At 38.5% G+C, this 18,001-nt stretch overlaps 6 protein-coding genes and 1 non-coding gene across 7 annotated transcripts; 4 read left to right on the plus strand and 3 right to left on the minus strand.

Moving 5' to 3' along the window:
- Window positions 1-552: 552 nt before the first annotated feature.
- VPS36 (ESCRT-II subunit protein VPS36) lies at window positions 553-2,289 on the plus strand (the record flags this gene model as incomplete). Its single annotated transcript, XM_018366963.1, has 1 exon — window positions 553-2,289. The coding sequence occupies one exon, from the start codon at window positions 553-555 to the stop codon at window positions 2,287-2,289; it is 1,737 nt and encodes a 578-aa protein (XP_018220802.1).
- Window positions 2,290-2,490: 201 nt separating this feature from the next.
- CDC73 (Cdc73p) lies at window positions 2,491-3,681 on the minus strand (the record flags this gene model as incomplete). Its single annotated transcript, XM_018366964.1, has 1 exon — window positions 2,491-3,681. One exon carries the CDS (start codon window positions 3,679-3,681, stop codon window positions 2,491-2,493), a length of 1,191 nt encoding a protein of 396 aa, XP_018220803.1.
- Window positions 3,682-4,032: 351 nt separating this feature from the next.
- Window positions 4,033-8,346, plus strand: DI49_3915 (RNA helicase; the record flags this gene model as incomplete). Its single annotated transcript, XM_018366965.1, has 1 exon — window positions 4,033-8,346. The coding sequence occupies one exon, from the start codon at window positions 4,033-4,035 to the stop codon at window positions 8,344-8,346; it is 4,314 nt and encodes a 1,437-aa protein (XP_018220804.1).
- A 278-nt stretch (window positions 8,347-8,624) lies between these two features.
- On the minus strand, window positions 8,625-8,708 carry DI49_3916. Its single transcript has one exon. It is a non-coding gene; the product is annotated as a tRNA-Leu (tRNA).
- A 1,290-nt stretch (window positions 8,709-9,998) lies between these two features.
- Window positions 9,999-11,093, plus strand: URA4 (dihydroorotase; the record flags this gene model as incomplete). Its single annotated transcript, XM_018366966.1, has 1 exon — window positions 9,999-11,093. One exon carries the CDS (start codon window positions 9,999-10,001, stop codon window positions 11,091-11,093), a length of 1,095 nt encoding a protein of 364 aa, XP_018220805.1.
- Window positions 11,094-11,304: 211 nt separating this feature from the next.
- Window positions 11,305-11,772, minus strand: RPN13 (proteasome regulatory particle lid subunit RPN13; the record flags this gene model as incomplete). The annotated part of the gene is made up of 1 exon (XM_018366967.1): window positions 11,305-11,772. The coding sequence occupies one exon, from the start codon at window positions 11,770-11,772 to the stop codon at window positions 11,305-11,307; it is 468 nt and encodes a 155-aa protein (XP_018220806.1).
- Window positions 11,773-12,116: 344 nt separating this feature from the next.
- On the plus strand, window positions 12,117-17,894 carry DCK1 (guanine nucleotide exchange factor DCK1; the record flags this gene model as incomplete). The annotated part of the gene is made up of 1 exon (XM_018366968.1): window positions 12,117-17,894. One exon carries the CDS (start codon window positions 12,117-12,119, stop codon window positions 17,892-17,894), a length of 5,778 nt encoding a protein of 1,925 aa, XP_018220807.1.
- Window positions 17,895-18,001: the final 107 nt, after the last annotated feature.

Here is an 18,001-nt window from a genome sequence, read left to right on the forward strand (position 1 = left end):
GGTGGCGCCGGGTCACCCTAGACGGCCAACGGCGGCTATCTGGTGATGTTGGACAAGGCGGATGGGGATGTCTCCRRGCGCAGGTTGGAGGCTTTGACAGCCTGTGTGAGTTAGCGAGGTCCTGGGCTTGTTGGAGAGCGCTTGCTGTAGCTATGTCTCGCGACTTTGCACGGCGCATGTGAGCGGGGGCCGGGGCTGTATGTGTGGCAGAAACAACAAAGTGATAAAGGGAAGAATGGGTGGGTGAAAATAGGCCTCGGCTTGTAACGGTTACGCTACATCCTGCTGCGTTCTTTAGCCTTGATTTCCAGGATTAGCATCACAACGGGGCGTAGCGGCAACATGTTAAGTAATTCCTCCCACGTAAGAAGCTTCGCCTTGTTTCCTTAGGCGCGCTTTTTTTAGAATTAACGAAGGAAAAAAGGGTTTCACATGTATCAGTGACCGTGGAGGTTGAAGGAAAAAAAAATTGACAAAGATTACTCACTACAAGCAAAGTGAACTAGGGACTTCGGCAGAGGAAGAGGACGGGCGAACCTAAGGGCCTTTGAAATGGAGTACTGGCACTATGTGGAAACAACGTCTTCGGGCCAACCTCTACTTCGAGAAAACGAAACAGATATTTTTATCGACCAGTCTGTAGGCCTTTACCATGGCAAGTCAAAGATCTTGCAGAGACAGCGGGGCAGAGTTTTCTTAACGTCACAAAGAATCATATACATCGATGATTCTAAGCCCACTCAAAATTCGCTAGGCTTGGAGTTGGACGACCTCGCGCATGTTGATTATTCGTCTGGCTTTTTGACCAGATCGCCTCGTTTGATTTTGTTCTTCAAGGACTCCTCCAGTAAAGACGCCCTGGAGAAACGCGCGGATGCAATGTGTAGCAATGTCGTTTCCACGTGGGTCTGCCCCATTTGTATGGTCTCGAACGAAACACGGGGGGAATTTGCTAAGGACACTCTACCTTTACCCATTTGTGTCAATTGTGGCGTGCCAGCAGATTACGAACTAACCAGGTCTTCAATAAACTCTTCCAATACAACAAACACAACGTCCAGTGATCAATCTGGGTCGGACTCTGACAAAAATGTTTGTTCCGCTTGCACTTTTGTTAATCATCCTCAAATAGGTAATTGCGAAATTTGCGGCCACAGGCTACCTAACGCATCCAAGGTACGATCGAAATTGAACAAATTGAGAAGCTTTCATGATTCTAGGATCCATATCGAGTTAGAAAAACACTCACTGAGTAAAAGTAAAAGCTCACATTCGGCATCGTCAGCTGCGCCGTCGTCGTCGTCATCAACAGCAACACCTACAGAATTCGTACAGTTAAGCTTCCGTAAGTCCGATGGTGTTTTGTTCTCGCAAGCCACTGAAAAGGCTTTGGAAGGCATACTTCATGAAAAAAATAAGCACATCTTTAATCAAAACGTAGTGTCTGTTAATGGTATAGATGTGACGGAGACGGCCAACGGCCACGATCGTGATAATGATGTTCTATTTGTAGAGACTAAGCTGAGTAGGATCGGCATAGCGAGTCTGGAAAAGTCCAGAGAAAACCAGCTCTTGAATAACGATATTCTTTTCAACAACGCATTGACCGATCTGAATAAACTGATGTCATTGGCCACCAGCATCGAAAGATTATACAAAAACAGCAACATAGCGATGAAAAAGACGACAACAAACTTCCAGGACGAATCAACGGTTAATGAACCGAAAGCCAAAAGACCGCTATTGATTCTTGATAGAGACAAATTCCTGAATAAAGAGTTGTTCTTGGATGAAATCGCGAGGGAAATTTACGAGTTCACGTTATCGGAGTTTAAAGACTCAAACAACGACAACAACAATACGAACTACATGATTGTAACCTTGGTAGATCTATATGCAATGTACAATAAATCCATGCGTATAGGTACTGGCCTTATATCCCCCATGGAAATGAAGGAAGCTTGCGAGCGGTTTGAACATCTAGGTTTAAACGAATTGAGATTAGTAAAAGTTAACAAAAGAATTCTGTGCCTGACAAGCGAAAAGTTCGACGTCGTCAAGGAAAAACTAGTGGATTTGATAAATGAAAACCCTGGTTCTGATCTTTTAAAATTAACACAAATCTTGAGTTCTAATAATTCACAGTCAAACTGGACTTTGGGTATCCTTATGGAAGTCTTACAAAGTTGTGTTGACGAGGGTGACCTACTGATAGACAAACAATTGAGTGGCATTTACTATTATAAAAACTCTTATTGGCCCCCTCACACTCAAATAATGAACGCATAAAGGACGCTTGCACATGATGCCGGATTCCATATACAATTATACTACATATGAACATGATGTTATACAAACTTCATTCCGTTACATAATAAAAATAATAACATAACGCACATTACAAACATAAATGAAAGCCCCAAAAAAAAGGGCTGCATTTTCATTGATGCATTTTTCGTAATTAAGATACAAATTTCATTTTTCCTTCTTTCAATGATACCCTCTCGAAATAAGCTCCTTTTCCAAACTATGCCAGAAATAACGGACCACTTCCACATCTTTGAATCTTTTATTCTTGTCAAGTTCGACTTTTTCTACATTCCACTGCTGAACGTGTTGTGGCACAGAGTCACCAGCAAAATGGAAATAGTAACCTTTGCAATGTTGGAATAATTCTTGTGGCGTATTCCATTGATAATTGTTGAATTGCCATGTGTGGCCTGTGGTGAAAACGGCAACAACTCTATCCCAATATTCCGGCTTGGTGAACATCCTTGTATTATCAACTATAATGAACCTAATCGGTCTAGATATACGTTCAAAATTTTTTTCTATATTGACTAACCCATTTGGCGTTGACGGTAAATCGCGAGGATTCATATATTTTGAATCATGTAGAAACTGTTTTATATTTGCAATAGTCAACATTGACGATGCAGCTGAAGGAATTAAAATGATAGGATCCTTGCGAGGGCCGCTGGACGAACCATTTGTCTTGGAGACACGACCGTGAGCACCTTTATGGCCGGGAGGAAGTTTAGAGCCACGCAAAGATCCCTTAATGGACTGCACTAACTTTAGTTCAGCATCTTTTATTAGATAACCAAAATTAATTGGTCTAGCACCGCGTAATGCAGAGTTATGGTCCTGCACTACACGTTCATTTTTCATCGTTTCTGCTAGCACCGGATCTGATGGTACAAGACCATTTCCAGCAGATCCTGATGTGGCTAGTTTTGCGTCAGGTGATCCATCCGTTAAAGGTGCACTTTCATCGTTGGATGTGTTTGCTTTATCGGATGTTTGACCATTATGACCGATTGCTTTCAAATATTGGGATGATTCAGTTTTGCCAGACAACCAGTTAATTAAATCCGTTCTTTGCAGAAAGGACACATTTGTCAATTGCTTATTTTTACAGTCAGCTAAATAGTTAGCGGCACTAGAGTCTTTGTTCATCCAACAATGAATGATTACTCGCAACTGTACTGGTGAGCCATCAATCTCGATTTCTGTTTCTTCATTCAGCAGGAAAGTGCCTTTAGAGCTGCCATTACTAGATTCAGTTTGCACCTCTATAGCTTTCGCGATATCATCAGTATCCTGTCCTTCACTATCCTTCAAAATAATTTTATAGCCATTTTTCAAGTGCTCTCTCAGTCTCTCTAGTGAGTTTTCCATTTTCTGAATTAGCTGGTGGCTCAAAAGGATGCTCCTGTCGATAATAGTAACCAAAAAAAGAAACAATTATACGGTTGGCAATTTGAGAGAAAACAACGTGTATGTTAAGATCGAAGTGCTTTATTTCAACCTGTTTAATCGAAATTTTCATCCTTATGCTTTGAAAATAATAATGCGTTTCCGGTTAACCATTTCAGTGTTCGATGAGTTGAAAAAATATATTGACACTAACTAAAAACTACATAATATTCCAATTATTGAAAAGAAAATTATACCTGGAGCCGTAATTAGTAGTAGCCATTTAATTAATATTTTGTGATACGACCATTCACATTCAGCATTGAACTTAAAATGGCTAAGAAAAATAAGAGTAGCTCGAAAAATTCGACTCCCGTGAATGATATACCAGTCGCTACTGGGAAGAAGAAGACAAAAGGAAAAAAGGCGCAAGAACCAGAACCAGAAGATGATAAAAAAACCAAGCAGCAAGCTAATAGGGCAAAAGTGACATCAACGGCAAGCTGGACAGGTAAATTGCCTCACACGATATTACACGAGACATGTCAAAAGCGAAAATGGAATAGGGTAGAGTACGATATGAAGAAAATTGGTGACAAAGGCTTTATTGCTATTGCCGTTTTGTCGTTTACCGACCCAAAGACGAAAGAAACTTTGGTTGCAAGAATGAACGACCCAACCTATGATAAGGCTGCTGGAAAAGGCCTTGTCATTCCTCAAGAAACTCCAGTTGAAGCGAGACATATGGCCTCCACTATAGCATTATATCGTATCGCATATAATACAAACCTGCATATGATGCTCCCACCAAATCATAAGAAAACATGGTATGACCTTGACGATTTCCGTAAGGGAAATTTGAAGGGCGACGAAAAGCGTATAAACAAACTGTTTGATCTGGATCCCTTCAGGACAATGGTGGAAGATAGAAAGCTCAAACAACAGCGTGAGAAGGAACATATGGCACAGAATAATCAAGCACAGAAAGAGCACGTAACGCGGACTATCTTGTCTAGCCATAGCGAGGCTCCTTCCTCCAAGAAAAATTTGAAAGACAGCAAATCAAAGTCGCATAGAGATTCACACAAGCCTTCATTAGTAAGGTTTCCAAAAAAAGTTTGGGAAGGCGCAATATTTGTTGATCTCGATGAGTCTTCTAGACAGTTGATAGAAACATCATTGAAAGTCAAAATAGATTGGCTAAGTAAAAAAATTACCCATACCAATGAAGTGCCCACTGAAGATAGAGAACAGCTCAAGGAAAAGCTGGTTTCTTTACAGTTTAGGCCAAAGCACATAGAAGAAGCTATGTCATACAAAGATCCCTTATCTTTCTTATTATTCAATTTACCTGAGGATGACTTGCCGGGATTTTTTCATAAGAAGAAAGGGGATACAAAGAATAAAGTCGAGATCTCAACTTTACCCCTGTCTACTCGAATGATTGTTGAGCGCTTGACAGAAATTGGCGTATCATCAGATGAAGCATTGCTAGCTTTACAAGAAAATGACATGGACGAAAATGAGGCAGCCGGTTTCTTGACAATGGAATACTTGCCATCTCTGAAAATTAATTCAAACGTGTCTGTAGGGGAAGCTGAATCTATTGAATGTTGGAATCAAGAACTGGAGACTCTAGAAAGTATTTACGAAGGTTGCGTGAAGGACATTAAAGAGAATTCTCATTACACGTTAAATTTAATTGAAAAATCCAAAATCAAACTGAAAATCTACAGGACTAAAAATTATCCGGCTTCTTTGCCGGGAATTATAGTGTCAACCTTCGATATAAATTACAAATTACCTGACTATATCAAGAAGCAAACACTGACTAAACTATTGCATTATCTCCAAGAGGCTAATTTATTAGGCGATATGTTAATATATCATATATTTGAATGGCTGAAAGACAATATTGCTGCAATTATTGATAATCCTGGTCCGTTAATTTCAGAATCTGACTTAAAGGGTGCAATTAGCAACAGAAGCATACCTAAAGATAAGGCAAACACAAATAATACTATGGGCTCAAAGAGATTTGCAAAGAATAACATATCTGACGTTATGTTAAGTGCTCTAAAGGAAGAATATACCAAAAGAATTAGAAGCCCTGAATACAAAAATATGCAGTTAGTTAGAGAACAATTGCCTGCTTGGAAGAAACAAAAAGTGATTGTCGACCTCATCAATAATAACGAAGTTGTACTGATCACTGGTGAAACAGGTTCAGGTAAATCCACTCAGGTCGTTCAGTTTGTTCTGGATTTTTTGCAAAGTCAGAAAGAAGATTTTAGTAAAACAAAAATTGTATGTACGCAGCCTAGAAGGATATCCGCCATTGGGCTTGCTGAACGTGTTTCCGATGAACGTTGCGTGACTTGTGGTGACGAGATCGGTTATGTGATAAGAGGTGTCAACAAAACTAAGGCATCTACAAGAATCAAGTTCATGACTACAGGTGTTCTTGTTAGACTTTTACAGAATGCTAGAACTATGTTAGAGAATACCATTGTTGTTATTGATGAAGTTCATGAACGTTCCATTGATACAGATTTGATAGTGACACTAATGAAAAACCTTTTGACTAAAGTTCGTGGTATGAGGATTGTCCTAATGAGTGCCACTGTTAATGTTGACTTGTTCAAGAAATTTTTTCCCGGATTAGCAACATGTCACATAGAAGGACGTACTTTTCCTATCACAGATTATTTCTTAGAAGATATTTTGGATGCTTTAGATTTCAAAATTAAAAGGGAAAAAGCTTTATCTTATGATGATGGCGATGATGATGAAAGAAATGATAATGACCAGTACCTAAGGCCAAGGGCCGACTCTAAGTTTTTTACATCAGGGCAAATAAACTACGATCTACTTCTACAAGTTGTTAAACACGTGGATAAACGTTTAAAGGATACTGACAGCAATGGATCTGTTATTGTTTTCTTACCTGGTGTAGGTGAGATTAACAAGTGCTGTAAGTTGCTATCTGATAAAACCAATGAAGCAAATTTTGTAATATTGCCCTTGCATTCCGCTTTAACCCCTGAGGATCAAAAGAGAGTGTTCAGGAAGTATCACGGAAAGAGAAAGGTTGTTGTCTCTACGAACATTGCCGAAACTTCTATTACTATAGATGACTGTGTTGCCACTATTGACACAGGTCGTGCCAAGTCAATGTTCTATAACCCAAAGGATAATACTACAAAACTAGTTGAATCATTTATTTCAAAAGCTGAAGTTAAACAACGTAGAGGTCGTGCTGGTAGAGTTCGTGCTGGTTTGTCGTACAAACTATTTTCTAAGAGTTTGTATGAAAATGACATGATTCCAATGCCAATTCCAGAGATCAAGAGAATTCCATTAGAGTCCCTTTACTTATCCGTTAAAGCCATGGGTATAAAAAACGTCAAAGTGTTTTTGAGCACAGCACTTGATGCACCACCTTTGCTAGCCTTGCAGAAGGCTGAAAGAATGTTAACTACTGTGGGGTTAGTTGACGAGTTCGATAACTCGCTTACACAGTTAGGTCAATTCATCAGCTTGATGCCCGTTATGGATAGTAAGCATGGTAAGTTACTGATTTATGGGATTCTATTTGGATGCACAGATATTTGTGTTTTACTTGTTTCGATACTTGGCATTGGTGCTTTGCCTTTTATCGGAGGTTTTGAAAACAGAGACAAAATAAAGAACCTGCTATCCAAATATGAAAATCGTGGGGACTTATTTGCGGTGTTGGAAATTGTCAGAAATTATTTGAAGATTAAAGACCCAACCATTAAAAGAAAGTACTTGAAGGATCATTTACTTTCATATAACAAAATGAATGAGATCAAATCATCGATAGCTCAGTATTATTCTATTTTAAAAGATGTAGGATTTCTACCAATGAATTACAGAGCAAATTTATCCCCCGATCTGAATAGAAATGAGAAAAACTCTGATATCCTCAGAGCTATTCTCACTGGTGCGTTTTATCCACACGTGGCCAGGGTACAATTGCCAGATGTGAAATATTTGTCAACAAGCTCTGGTGCTATCGAAAAAGATCCAGAAGCCAAAATGATTAAATACTGGATTAGAAGTGAAGAATATCAGGATAAGTTAGAAGAGTTTAAAACAAATGACTCGCAAGAAACTCAAAAGAAGGTCGATTTGGAAAATTTACCCCTGCCTGCAACTAGAGCATTCATTCATCCAAGTTCTGTTTTATTTTCAACCAACTCAGTGAATTTGGAAGACGCTAAACTGCTTTCTGAAGTAGAAGGTCCAATTTCCAAGCAGTCAAAGATACCCACAGTTGCAAGATATCCATTCGTCTTGTTTACCACATCCCAAGTCACTAATAAACTGTATTTAAGAGATTTGACCCCAACCACTACGTTATCATTATTGTTATTTGGAGGAGCGATCTCTTATGATGTGGGCGGAAGTATTCATTCACCAGGGATTGTTGTTGACAATTGGCTCCCAATCAGAACCTGGTGCAAAAACGCAGTGTTGATTAAGGAATTAAGAACACAACTTGATGAAGCTATAAGAAAGAAACTAGAGAGCCCCGATTATGCTAAAAAATCACAATCTGAGAATTCTGATGCTGATGAAACGCTAAAAATTGTCGAGAAAATATTAACTTCCGAGCAATGAATATCTAATACTCTCAACATGCGACACACCTTGTATAATAAGTAACGCCTTCATGTAGAATGCGAAGTTTTTCGTCCATTGATAGACATCGTGCAAGATTCAAAAAAAAAAAATGTATAGAATTTCACGAAATCGCTGCAGCTGAGTGTGCTTCCGCTCACATTCAAAGTAAGACACACCGAAGTGATAGATGAAGCTTAATGAAGCCCCTGCAATATGTTTGCTGGCAGAAGAACGGTAAATACTAGAAATATTAGCAAGCTGAAGCAAAAAAATACTGAAGGATGCGAGGTTCGAACTCGCGCGGACAACCGTCCAACAGATCTTAAGTCTGCCGCCTTAGACCACTCGGCCAACCCTCCATTTGTAATATTTTATAATTACATACAAACTAAGATATGTCAATAGTAGCAGACGTAAGAATCTACCCGCCCACAATTAATGCTACTTGAAATAAATCAATATAAGTCATACAAATGATAACTACCACATCAGCAGAACATGGACCTTGCTCAATTATGAAGTACCGGGAATAAACATATATACGAACAGTAAGTTTAGATTTGAGATTTTGCGCTTCCATCCTTTAGTTATATTAAGAAGAGTAAATTTCCGTGAATCAAGTTGATCATTAGTTTAGTTACTTATCTGAGATCTCCAGGATTGTAAGAAAACATTGTATATTTATGCTTAAAACTTATAGTGTGAAAAAGCGATTTGATCCACCTGTCATTGCCATGGATTTCCTTGCGGTTTTACTGTGCCATACGATTTTGGTCAGATGATTCAAGTAAATGGTGCTATCAATCGAATAAAACAATTTCGCTTCTGTCGGTATCTAGTTGCTGTCAATTAATGCGGTCTTCGTAACAGCCAAATAGATACGCCAAAAGTCTACTTTTTGAAGTATTACAACGTTTAGAATTTCGAGATTCAGTGTCGTTGCCCGACAAGTCTATATTCCTATCGGGAATTTTAGTTTGATATATATTGTCTGTAATATACGTGCTGATGGTACTACAACGTCTCATGCTTATTTATGATTGTTCAGACGCACCAAAGATGACAAGGATGTTCATAAGTTTACAGTGAGGGACATTACAAATAATACGCGATAAAGCCCTGAGATTACGTGTGCATTATGCTTCCCGGACATGGACCTGGTCAATCTATATCTAACACAATAATACCACCATTAAGACCAAAGCATATGTTCAGAGAATAGACTGATTAAAGAAATATATATTCACACATTTTCTATTATAGACAACCCAAATGCGAGCTCGAATAGTAAATTTTAATATTCGTTTTGACAGCGTCATCTATTTAAAGATTTGAGCAACTTGACGTAGGAAACTCACAAATGTAACACTCTGCTTACTCTTCCCCAAACTGCATCAAATGTATCATACTGAGTTCATACGGGCAATGGAGCGCTAGGTCAATTATCCCTTTTCCGGTATCAGTCTGTTTACCTTTTTTATTGCCAATCATCTACAGAGTCAGATTTCAACATTCGGGATTTCCCGATGAATCGGCATCGGCTGTGAAAGATATATAATAAGAAGAGGTGAGATACCTTTGAAAAAGCCCACATATTTCGTTGGAGCAAAGAAAGAGCAGCACACGGTATAGGTAACAGCGACATAATCATGGTGCAAGAAATAGATTTGGGCGTAACATGCGATATGCACGTGCACGTAAGAGAAGGTGCGATGTGTGAATTAGTCACTCCCAAAATTAGAGATGGCGGTGTTTCAGTAGCTTACATCATGCCAAATTTACAGCCTCCCATCACAACATTGGACAGAGTAGTCGAATACAAAAAGACTCTGCAAAAATTGGCTCCTAAGACAACATTTCTCATGAGTCTTTACCTTTCTAAAGAATTGACTCCAGACCTAATTCATGAAGCAGCCCAAAAAGGTGCAATTCATGGAGTCAAATGTTATCCAGCGGGCGTAACAACAAATTCTTCTGCTGGGGTGGATCCAAATGATTTTAGTGTCTTTTACCCAATTTTCAAGGCCATGGAAGAAGAAAATCTGGTCTTGAACTTACATGGTGAGAAACCTTCAGTACTGGAAGGAGACGAAGAAGCCATTCATGTATTAAACGCAGAAGAAGCTTTTTTGCCGGCTTTGAGAAAGCTGCATACCGACTTCCCAAACCTGAAAGTGATTTTGGAGCATTGCACCAGTGAGGCTGCCATAAACACCATTGAGGATATAAATAAAGACGTGGTGAATGCTTCAGATGTAAAAGTCGCAGCTACATTGACCGCTCATCACTTGTTCTTGACAATTGATGATTGGGCTGGGAATCCAGTAAATTTTTGCAAACCGGTTGCGAAACTTCCAAATGATAAGAAAGCTTTAGTCAAGGCTGCTGTATCAGGGAAACCATATTTCTTTTTTGGTTCCGACTCAGCTCCTCATCCCGTACAGAATAAGGCCAGGTATATGGGCGTTTGCGCGGGGGTTTACTCACAGTCCTTTGCGATTCCATATATCGCTCAAATCTTCGAAGAGCAAGAGGCTCTAGATAACTTGAAAGGATTTGTTTCAGATTTCGGAATTTCCTTTTATGGCATCGAAGATAGTAAATTAGCCTCTGCCGACAAAGTGGTGCTATTCAAAAGCGAACAGACGGTTCCTCAGTCTATAAGTGACGGGAAGGAAGTAAGCGTTATCCCATTCAAAGCGGGTGATAAACTAAGCTGGTCTGTGAGATGGGAGTCTTGTTGATATGCAGCAATATGTAAACTTTTTTCGAAGTATAGATCACGTACATATATATAAGGAAAACTAGGAAACCTTTTCGGCAGAAGTTGCGAATGCCTCCTCCATGCCTATATTGTTATAATCATATCTATCTATAGATGCTCGAAAACCAAATGCGTCAACTACAATTTTTTCCTTCCAGAGCTTCATATCATAAGATGCTAGAGCTTTCGACCTAGTCTTGCATATCAACATCTGCATCTTGTGCTTTCTGCTTTTCGTCATGAATTTCTTCTTCATTATCACTTTCACCTCCATTATTGAGCACAGTGATCATCTTATCGTAAATTTCTTTGTCTTTAGCGCTCAATTCATTTAAAGGCAGGTTTCCTGGGCTCTTTTCTTGCAGCCAGAAGAAGTATCTTTCATTAGAAGAGAAGACCAAAGCAAACACTCTACCACTCTTACTAGATTTTATTGGAATCCACATTGTCTCTCCAGGAATCAAAATCAAAGAAATAGCATCCAGTTCCCTTCCTATCGGCTTTTCAGTGGGACGCCATTCAAAGTCCCAGAACCCTAGTTCTTCTTCTTCATTTGGTTTAATCTCGATCTCACCCTGAACCGGAATTGGTGTACATAGACGAGTCTCTTCGTTATATTCACTGACACCAGCTCTGAATTTAATGACAGTCGAACTCATATTCCCCGATAATATAATATTGTCGAACTAACTGGATTATTGGCTTCCCTAGTCATAACGGTACCTTTGGAGATCCCTACCTATTCATCATTATATACTGTTTAGTATAAGCATTCGCCACCTCGCTAAACATATATCACTGTACACGAAAAAATAATTTCAGAAGAGATATCATTGCATAACAGGGAGGGGATGACTTAGTTAAACAGGAGTCATTGAACAGAATGAAAATAACTGTTCGAGTGCTGTTTTAAACTACAATTGGGTTCAATTGAGATCATAATAGAGTAAAGTACCACTCGACTACGACAGGAACCTTGCTCTTTGGGGAAAACACTATTAAAATGTCCCAAGAGGATTCGCAGCGCTGGCTGCCTACGGATCAACTAATATATGGTGTGCTTGTAAAATCTTTTCTTCCCTTACAAAGGCATCCTAAATTAGTGTATGCGAATAGCAATTATGCAAACGTGTATGTTGGTGCCGAAATTTACGTCTTCGAAGAATCTGTGGATGGGAAGTGGTGTAGAGCGTACCAATGTTTAAGGCCCTTTCCTGAAGAATTCATATCAAACATGAATTCTTCAAATGATGTTTTACCCGATGTAAAACCAAAGGTGGTGATACTTCCTAGGAAATTTATACATTTCAATCCTAAAAAAGCCGTTAGTACTATGCCATTTTTCAAAGCACCAAGCGCCGAGGATTTTAAACCCTTGATAAGTAAAGAATGTGAATCGCCTTCCTTTTGTGACAGCCTTTATGTCAGTTCACCTGATGAAATATCCACTGGTAAACCGAGAAAAGTACCGAGACCTCCTTTTCCCTTCTTTAGATACCAAAATAGGCCCTTTAAAGATGAAATGGGTCCCATACTATCTCTTATTTCTTCCCATGTTTATTCGATGTATTCAATTGGTGAGTTTGCTATATATAGAAAAATGATAAAATTGTATTATGACCTGGATATCATACGATTTAGGTTGTCAATGGATTTGACCACGGAAAGGGAGAAAGTTAATCTCATAAGAGCAGCAACTTCTTTACGAACTAAGATTGCAAAATTTTTGTCTTCTACATATAAGAAAAATAAACTTCTCTCTAATTCTACCCCAAGGAACCCTGATCCATATGGTTTTGAAGGAATATTTGCTAGAGATATCAATACCGGTGAACTGCTTACATATGACATCGAAAAACTAAGAACTCTAGTATCATCTTCGATGTTTTGCGGCTTGACTAACAACTTCCCTATGCTAAATGACACAGATTTAGAGTGTCTGCCGTCGGCCAATGAAATATTTGGTACAGTTAGATCAAGTATTCTGGTCAACTTGAAAGATCTGGCATGGGATCCATCCATATCAAACCCGAATTACCAAGAGCTTTCTATTTGTGTATATTTAAGAACTAAAGAGGAGGTTCTTACCGAGTCATTCACCATGACAAAATCGTCCAATATGGAGTATGCACTGGATGAAATTCCCGCAATGCTATTCAAGAACATCCTAGAGACGATAATACAAAAACATAAAATATACTTAGTGGTAGTCCTGAAGGAAACAGTGGCAATTTCGGCTAGTAATCCTCCAGAAATTTCATCATATGATGTATCCACGCATGAATCAAGCGTACATTATCCGTTCCCTCCTACTAATTCACCTGCTGAGAATAAGATAGATTATGTGAAAAAGGGCTTAGCTGCGGGAGTGATCGACATATCTCCAGTTTTCAAATTTTACAATGGTCCGGCTGTCTCAAATAAAGCTCAGAGGTTCAACCTTTATCTTTATTGTTCTGATTCTTTGGAGTCCACTCAAAGTTATAACCTTTCAAACGATGACGACTTAGGTTGGGGTGATCTCACAAAGAGGATCATTGATGATTCATCTGAGGGAATCTCTGTTAATCCTAGAGCAGTTTCTTTATCGGTAACAGTTAAGGAAATTATAGGTAAAGAAGATGTAGACAAATTACTTTCGACGTCCCTAGTACCCATAAGAACTATTCCTACTTATTTTTACGACACCATGTTTAGTCAATCAGAGAGAATCTATTTGAATTTGGGGAGAGTGTCGCTTTGTGGACTCGCAACATCAGATACGACCATCGAGAACGTTACTGTTCAAATATCTTGTAGAAACAAAAATGTAAAGTTTTGCAAAAACAGACTTGAAGAGAGAACGGGGAACTGGAAGTTTGTTTCAGTGCATCCAAACGAAAGCATTGGCGAAGCAATAAGAATCGAAGGTGTCGAGAATATGAGTGAGGATGAAACATTAAGGGTACTCGTGTATTTGAATGGGTTCTTAATGGCAAAATCAAACATCCATATCAAGAAAAAGGATGAAATATTAGAATATAGAAAGGGTACTATATTCCAGATAATGTCATCTCGTTCAGTCCCCCTAATTCATCTAGAGCTCGAAGCGTCTTATTTTGGTCGAAAATATAATGTAAATCCAGCCATTGCCAAATTTCTGGTCCTTCCAATCAAAGATGTTGAATTTGACCAAAAACTCAAAAAAAATTTCGCGATTGTATTAAGAGATTTAAACAATATTTCATTTAATGACCTGTTGAAACATTTTGACTCCATTTTGGCGCACTATTTGATGCTCCTCGAGTTCGTTGATAGAGCCTGTGATAAACGGGGTGTTCCTTCAAGTTTACCTAATGTTGTGTTTAGTGAATTTGTGAAATTTCTAGATTTGATGTTAACGCACCAAGAAAGTTCGAGATATTGGTTTAATAGACTGTACAAAATGGTTTTATCGAGAGAGCTAGAATGTCCTAATGTTGCACCGATACTAATAAAACACATGACCAACATCTTTGACAGAAGCCATTCCACTTGGACTAGAACAGGAACGGCAGTGTGTCGGACTATTCTATACCTTATGGTGTTAGTAATTGGGTCATCTCACTCAGACGAAATACCTGATTTTAATCGATTTTTTCAAAGTTTACACAATTTTTTGATGCTTAGCGATGATTCAATTATGGCAAATCAGATCTTATTAATCGAGGCATTCCCTGCCATGGTACAAACAATGACTAACCATTGTGATGCAGAGGACTTGGTTCGTTTTGCGATTGAATTATTTGAATGTTGTCAAGAAAAGGAAAAGGCTCAAAAAATATATTCCAAATCACTTTCACCTAGAGAAGAAGAATATTTGAATGCAAAATTTACTTGTCTTTCGAAGATAATTAAAAAAAAAGTTCTTAAGAAATATTTACTCAGGACGGAAACTGTGAATAAGCTGAGGTTACGGTTCTTATCTAAATGTCTTGAGTGGGTGCTTATACCGTATGCTCCAGATGAGGACAAACGCTTTCATGTAGAATCCTTGCGGCTAGCTAATACAGTTTTAATTACAATAATTGAAGACTACAAAATTGACATGCTTCAGCGAAACTTAATAAGATTATTACCATATTTATGTAGGTCCTTTACTCATTTGAGAAGGTACTGTAAGAAAGCACGTCTAATGCGGCCTCGGAGAGTCTTTAGCATGCTTTTCCCCAATGTTATGCCGTGTAATTATATTCCAGTCGATTCGATTGTGAATGATGAGATTGTTGTAGAGGTTCTTTTAGAATTGGCCATTATAATATGTGAAATAACGAAAATTGCATCATGTACATTTGCTTCGTACCAATCATTTGAGGAAATAACAAACTTGTGCGATAAAGACTTTCTTTTCCAATCGAAATTCTACTTACGAAATTTATCAAATGAACATGTTTACACGATAACAAATACAATTTACCTACTTTTTAAGCAGGAGTGGTTCCCAGGGATGAAATGGCTTGGTGTATCTGCATTGTTAGGAAGATCGTCCTTAGTGTTGCTTAATTTGTGCAAGAATTACATCATAGAAAATAATTCACCTTCCTCTTTGAACGGGTCTGAGGAACAGGTTGATATGCGACTTTGGGCAGAATACTCCAAAGCAGTACTACTAGTTTCAAATCATAAAAGCGCCTCCCTCACAAAATTAGCTATAACGCCACGCAAGGCCGTTTATTTGATATCAGGGGACTTGAAAAAAACTTCAGCATATATACTAAACGACTGTTGGGATGCTTTAGCTACTGGACATTATAATGCCAGTTACGCCAAAAAATTTGGTTTAGGGGCCTTGAGTGATTGTCAATTTGAACTTTTCGTTCACAATCAGTTTCTAATACGTGAGATTTTTATTTTTGCCTTCCATAGACACATAGATGCTACTAGAATATGTTGCAAAATACTATGGGGACTAGGATTAAACTTTTGGAGAATATTTGGGTCTCTACAACCAGCTTTAAATGCATGCATTCCGGAGCTATTCAGTGCATACCAAATTGGGAAACTTCATTTAAATGATTACGAATTGGAGAGATTTGTCTCTTGTCTATTTTTTATGATACATATTCCAGATTCAGACACATTTTTTCCAGCATGCATGAACGTTTTGAAAGATTTGCTTGGTTTTTTACACATTGTAAATGAACTCTACAAGATTCCTAATCAAGAAGAATTTGATGACGATCGAACAGCACGTTATATAGAAATGTTCGAGTATCTGTTAGAGGCCAACAGGCCAGAATTGTTTCATAAAATGATTTACGATTTGTTTGTCCACTTTGTTCAGAAAAAGGATTTTGTTCAAGCCGCTTTAAGTCTGGAACTTTTGGCAGGTACATACGCATGGGATTCTAATGACACACTGGAAGCGATACCATTTCCGCCGCTGCCAGAACAATCTTCGTTTGAAAGAAAGGAATATTTGCTTAAGGAATCTGCACGAAATTTTTCCAGAGGTCAAAAACTAGAAAAAGCTTTAGCTGTATACAAGGACTTGATTAAGGCCTATGATGAGATCAACTATGACTTAAATGGTTTGGCTTTTGTACACGACCAAATAGCTGGTATTTACACCAGACTGCAATCTATTGATAGACTGGTTCCAACGTATTTCAAAATTTCGTTTATGGGATTTGGGTTCCCGAAATCTCTAAGAAATAAATCGTTTATTTTCGAAGGCCTTCCATTTGAACACATTACGTCCATGCACGATAGGCTTTTAAGAAGTTATCACGGATCTAATATAGTGCACTCTCAAGAAGAAATAGATATGCTATTGATGAACCCTCCACTGGGGAAATACATCCATGTTGCTTCCGTAGAACCGCGTTTGAGCATATCCGATGACTACAATAGTAGTGACAAAAAAAGCTCTATTAATAACAAAGTACGCATGTACATTGAAAACAGGAACTTGAGGACCTTCAGTAATTCTCGACGCTTACCAGGAGCAAAAGGCGTTACTGACCTGTGGGTAGAAGAGTATACCTATCATACTACAAACACGTTCCCAACTTTGATGAATAGATCAGAAGTTGTCAAAGTTACTAAAAACAAACTTTCACCGCTTGAAAATGCTATACGTTCCCTAGAAGTTAAGATACAGGAATTATATGGGCTTGAAAACATGTGCCATAAAACTCTAAAAGATCACGGAGATGTGACCAATTTATTTAGCGAGCTTTCGACAAATATTACCGGGACAATATCAGCCCCAGTTAATGGAGGCATATCACAATACAAGGCTTTCCTCGAACCGTCTACTTCTAAACAATTTAGTGCGGATGATCTAGCAAGGCTAACATCAGCTTTTGATGAACTTGTTGCAGTATTAGGTCGCTGTTTGTCGCTGCATGCTGAGTTATTACCTTCTAAGGAACTAAAACCATCACATGAGCTTTTAGTGCGGCTTTTCGAAGAGAACTTTGCAGAGGAAATAGAAAGATACAGCCGCGCCAACGATGAAGCCATCGCTACCAGGGACAAGAAGGTGAAGGCTCGTATACTTTCTTACAAAAGTACTTCCAGAAGGTCCTGTCTTTCTGGAAGGGATCATCATACCATAGGGTCTAATCACAGCCAGTTTTTCCAAGATCAGAGTGATTCCTTTGGCCCGAACAGCTTACTTTTTGGGAAATATTTAACAAGAACAGTATCTCATTCGTCTACTACGAGTAGCATAAATAAAAGTGGAATTGCTTCCGCAAATGGAAGCTCCTCTTTAACAGGGTCACATCCGAACACCAGTACAGAGCCCCAGCAATAATACGACCATACGCATTTATAATAGTAAGTGCAATGACTTGTCCAACATTATAGGATATATATATGTAGTCATTTATTCATTTATTCATTCATCTATGATTTTAATTT

Source organism: Saccharomyces eubayanus, chromosome XII (genome assembly GCF_001298625.1).
Source record: "Saccharomyces eubayanus strain FM1318 chromosome XII, whole genome shotgun sequence".
NCBI classification, from domain to species: domain Eukaryota; kingdom Fungi; phylum Ascomycota; class Saccharomycetes; order Saccharomycetales; family Saccharomycetaceae; genus Saccharomyces; species Saccharomyces eubayanus.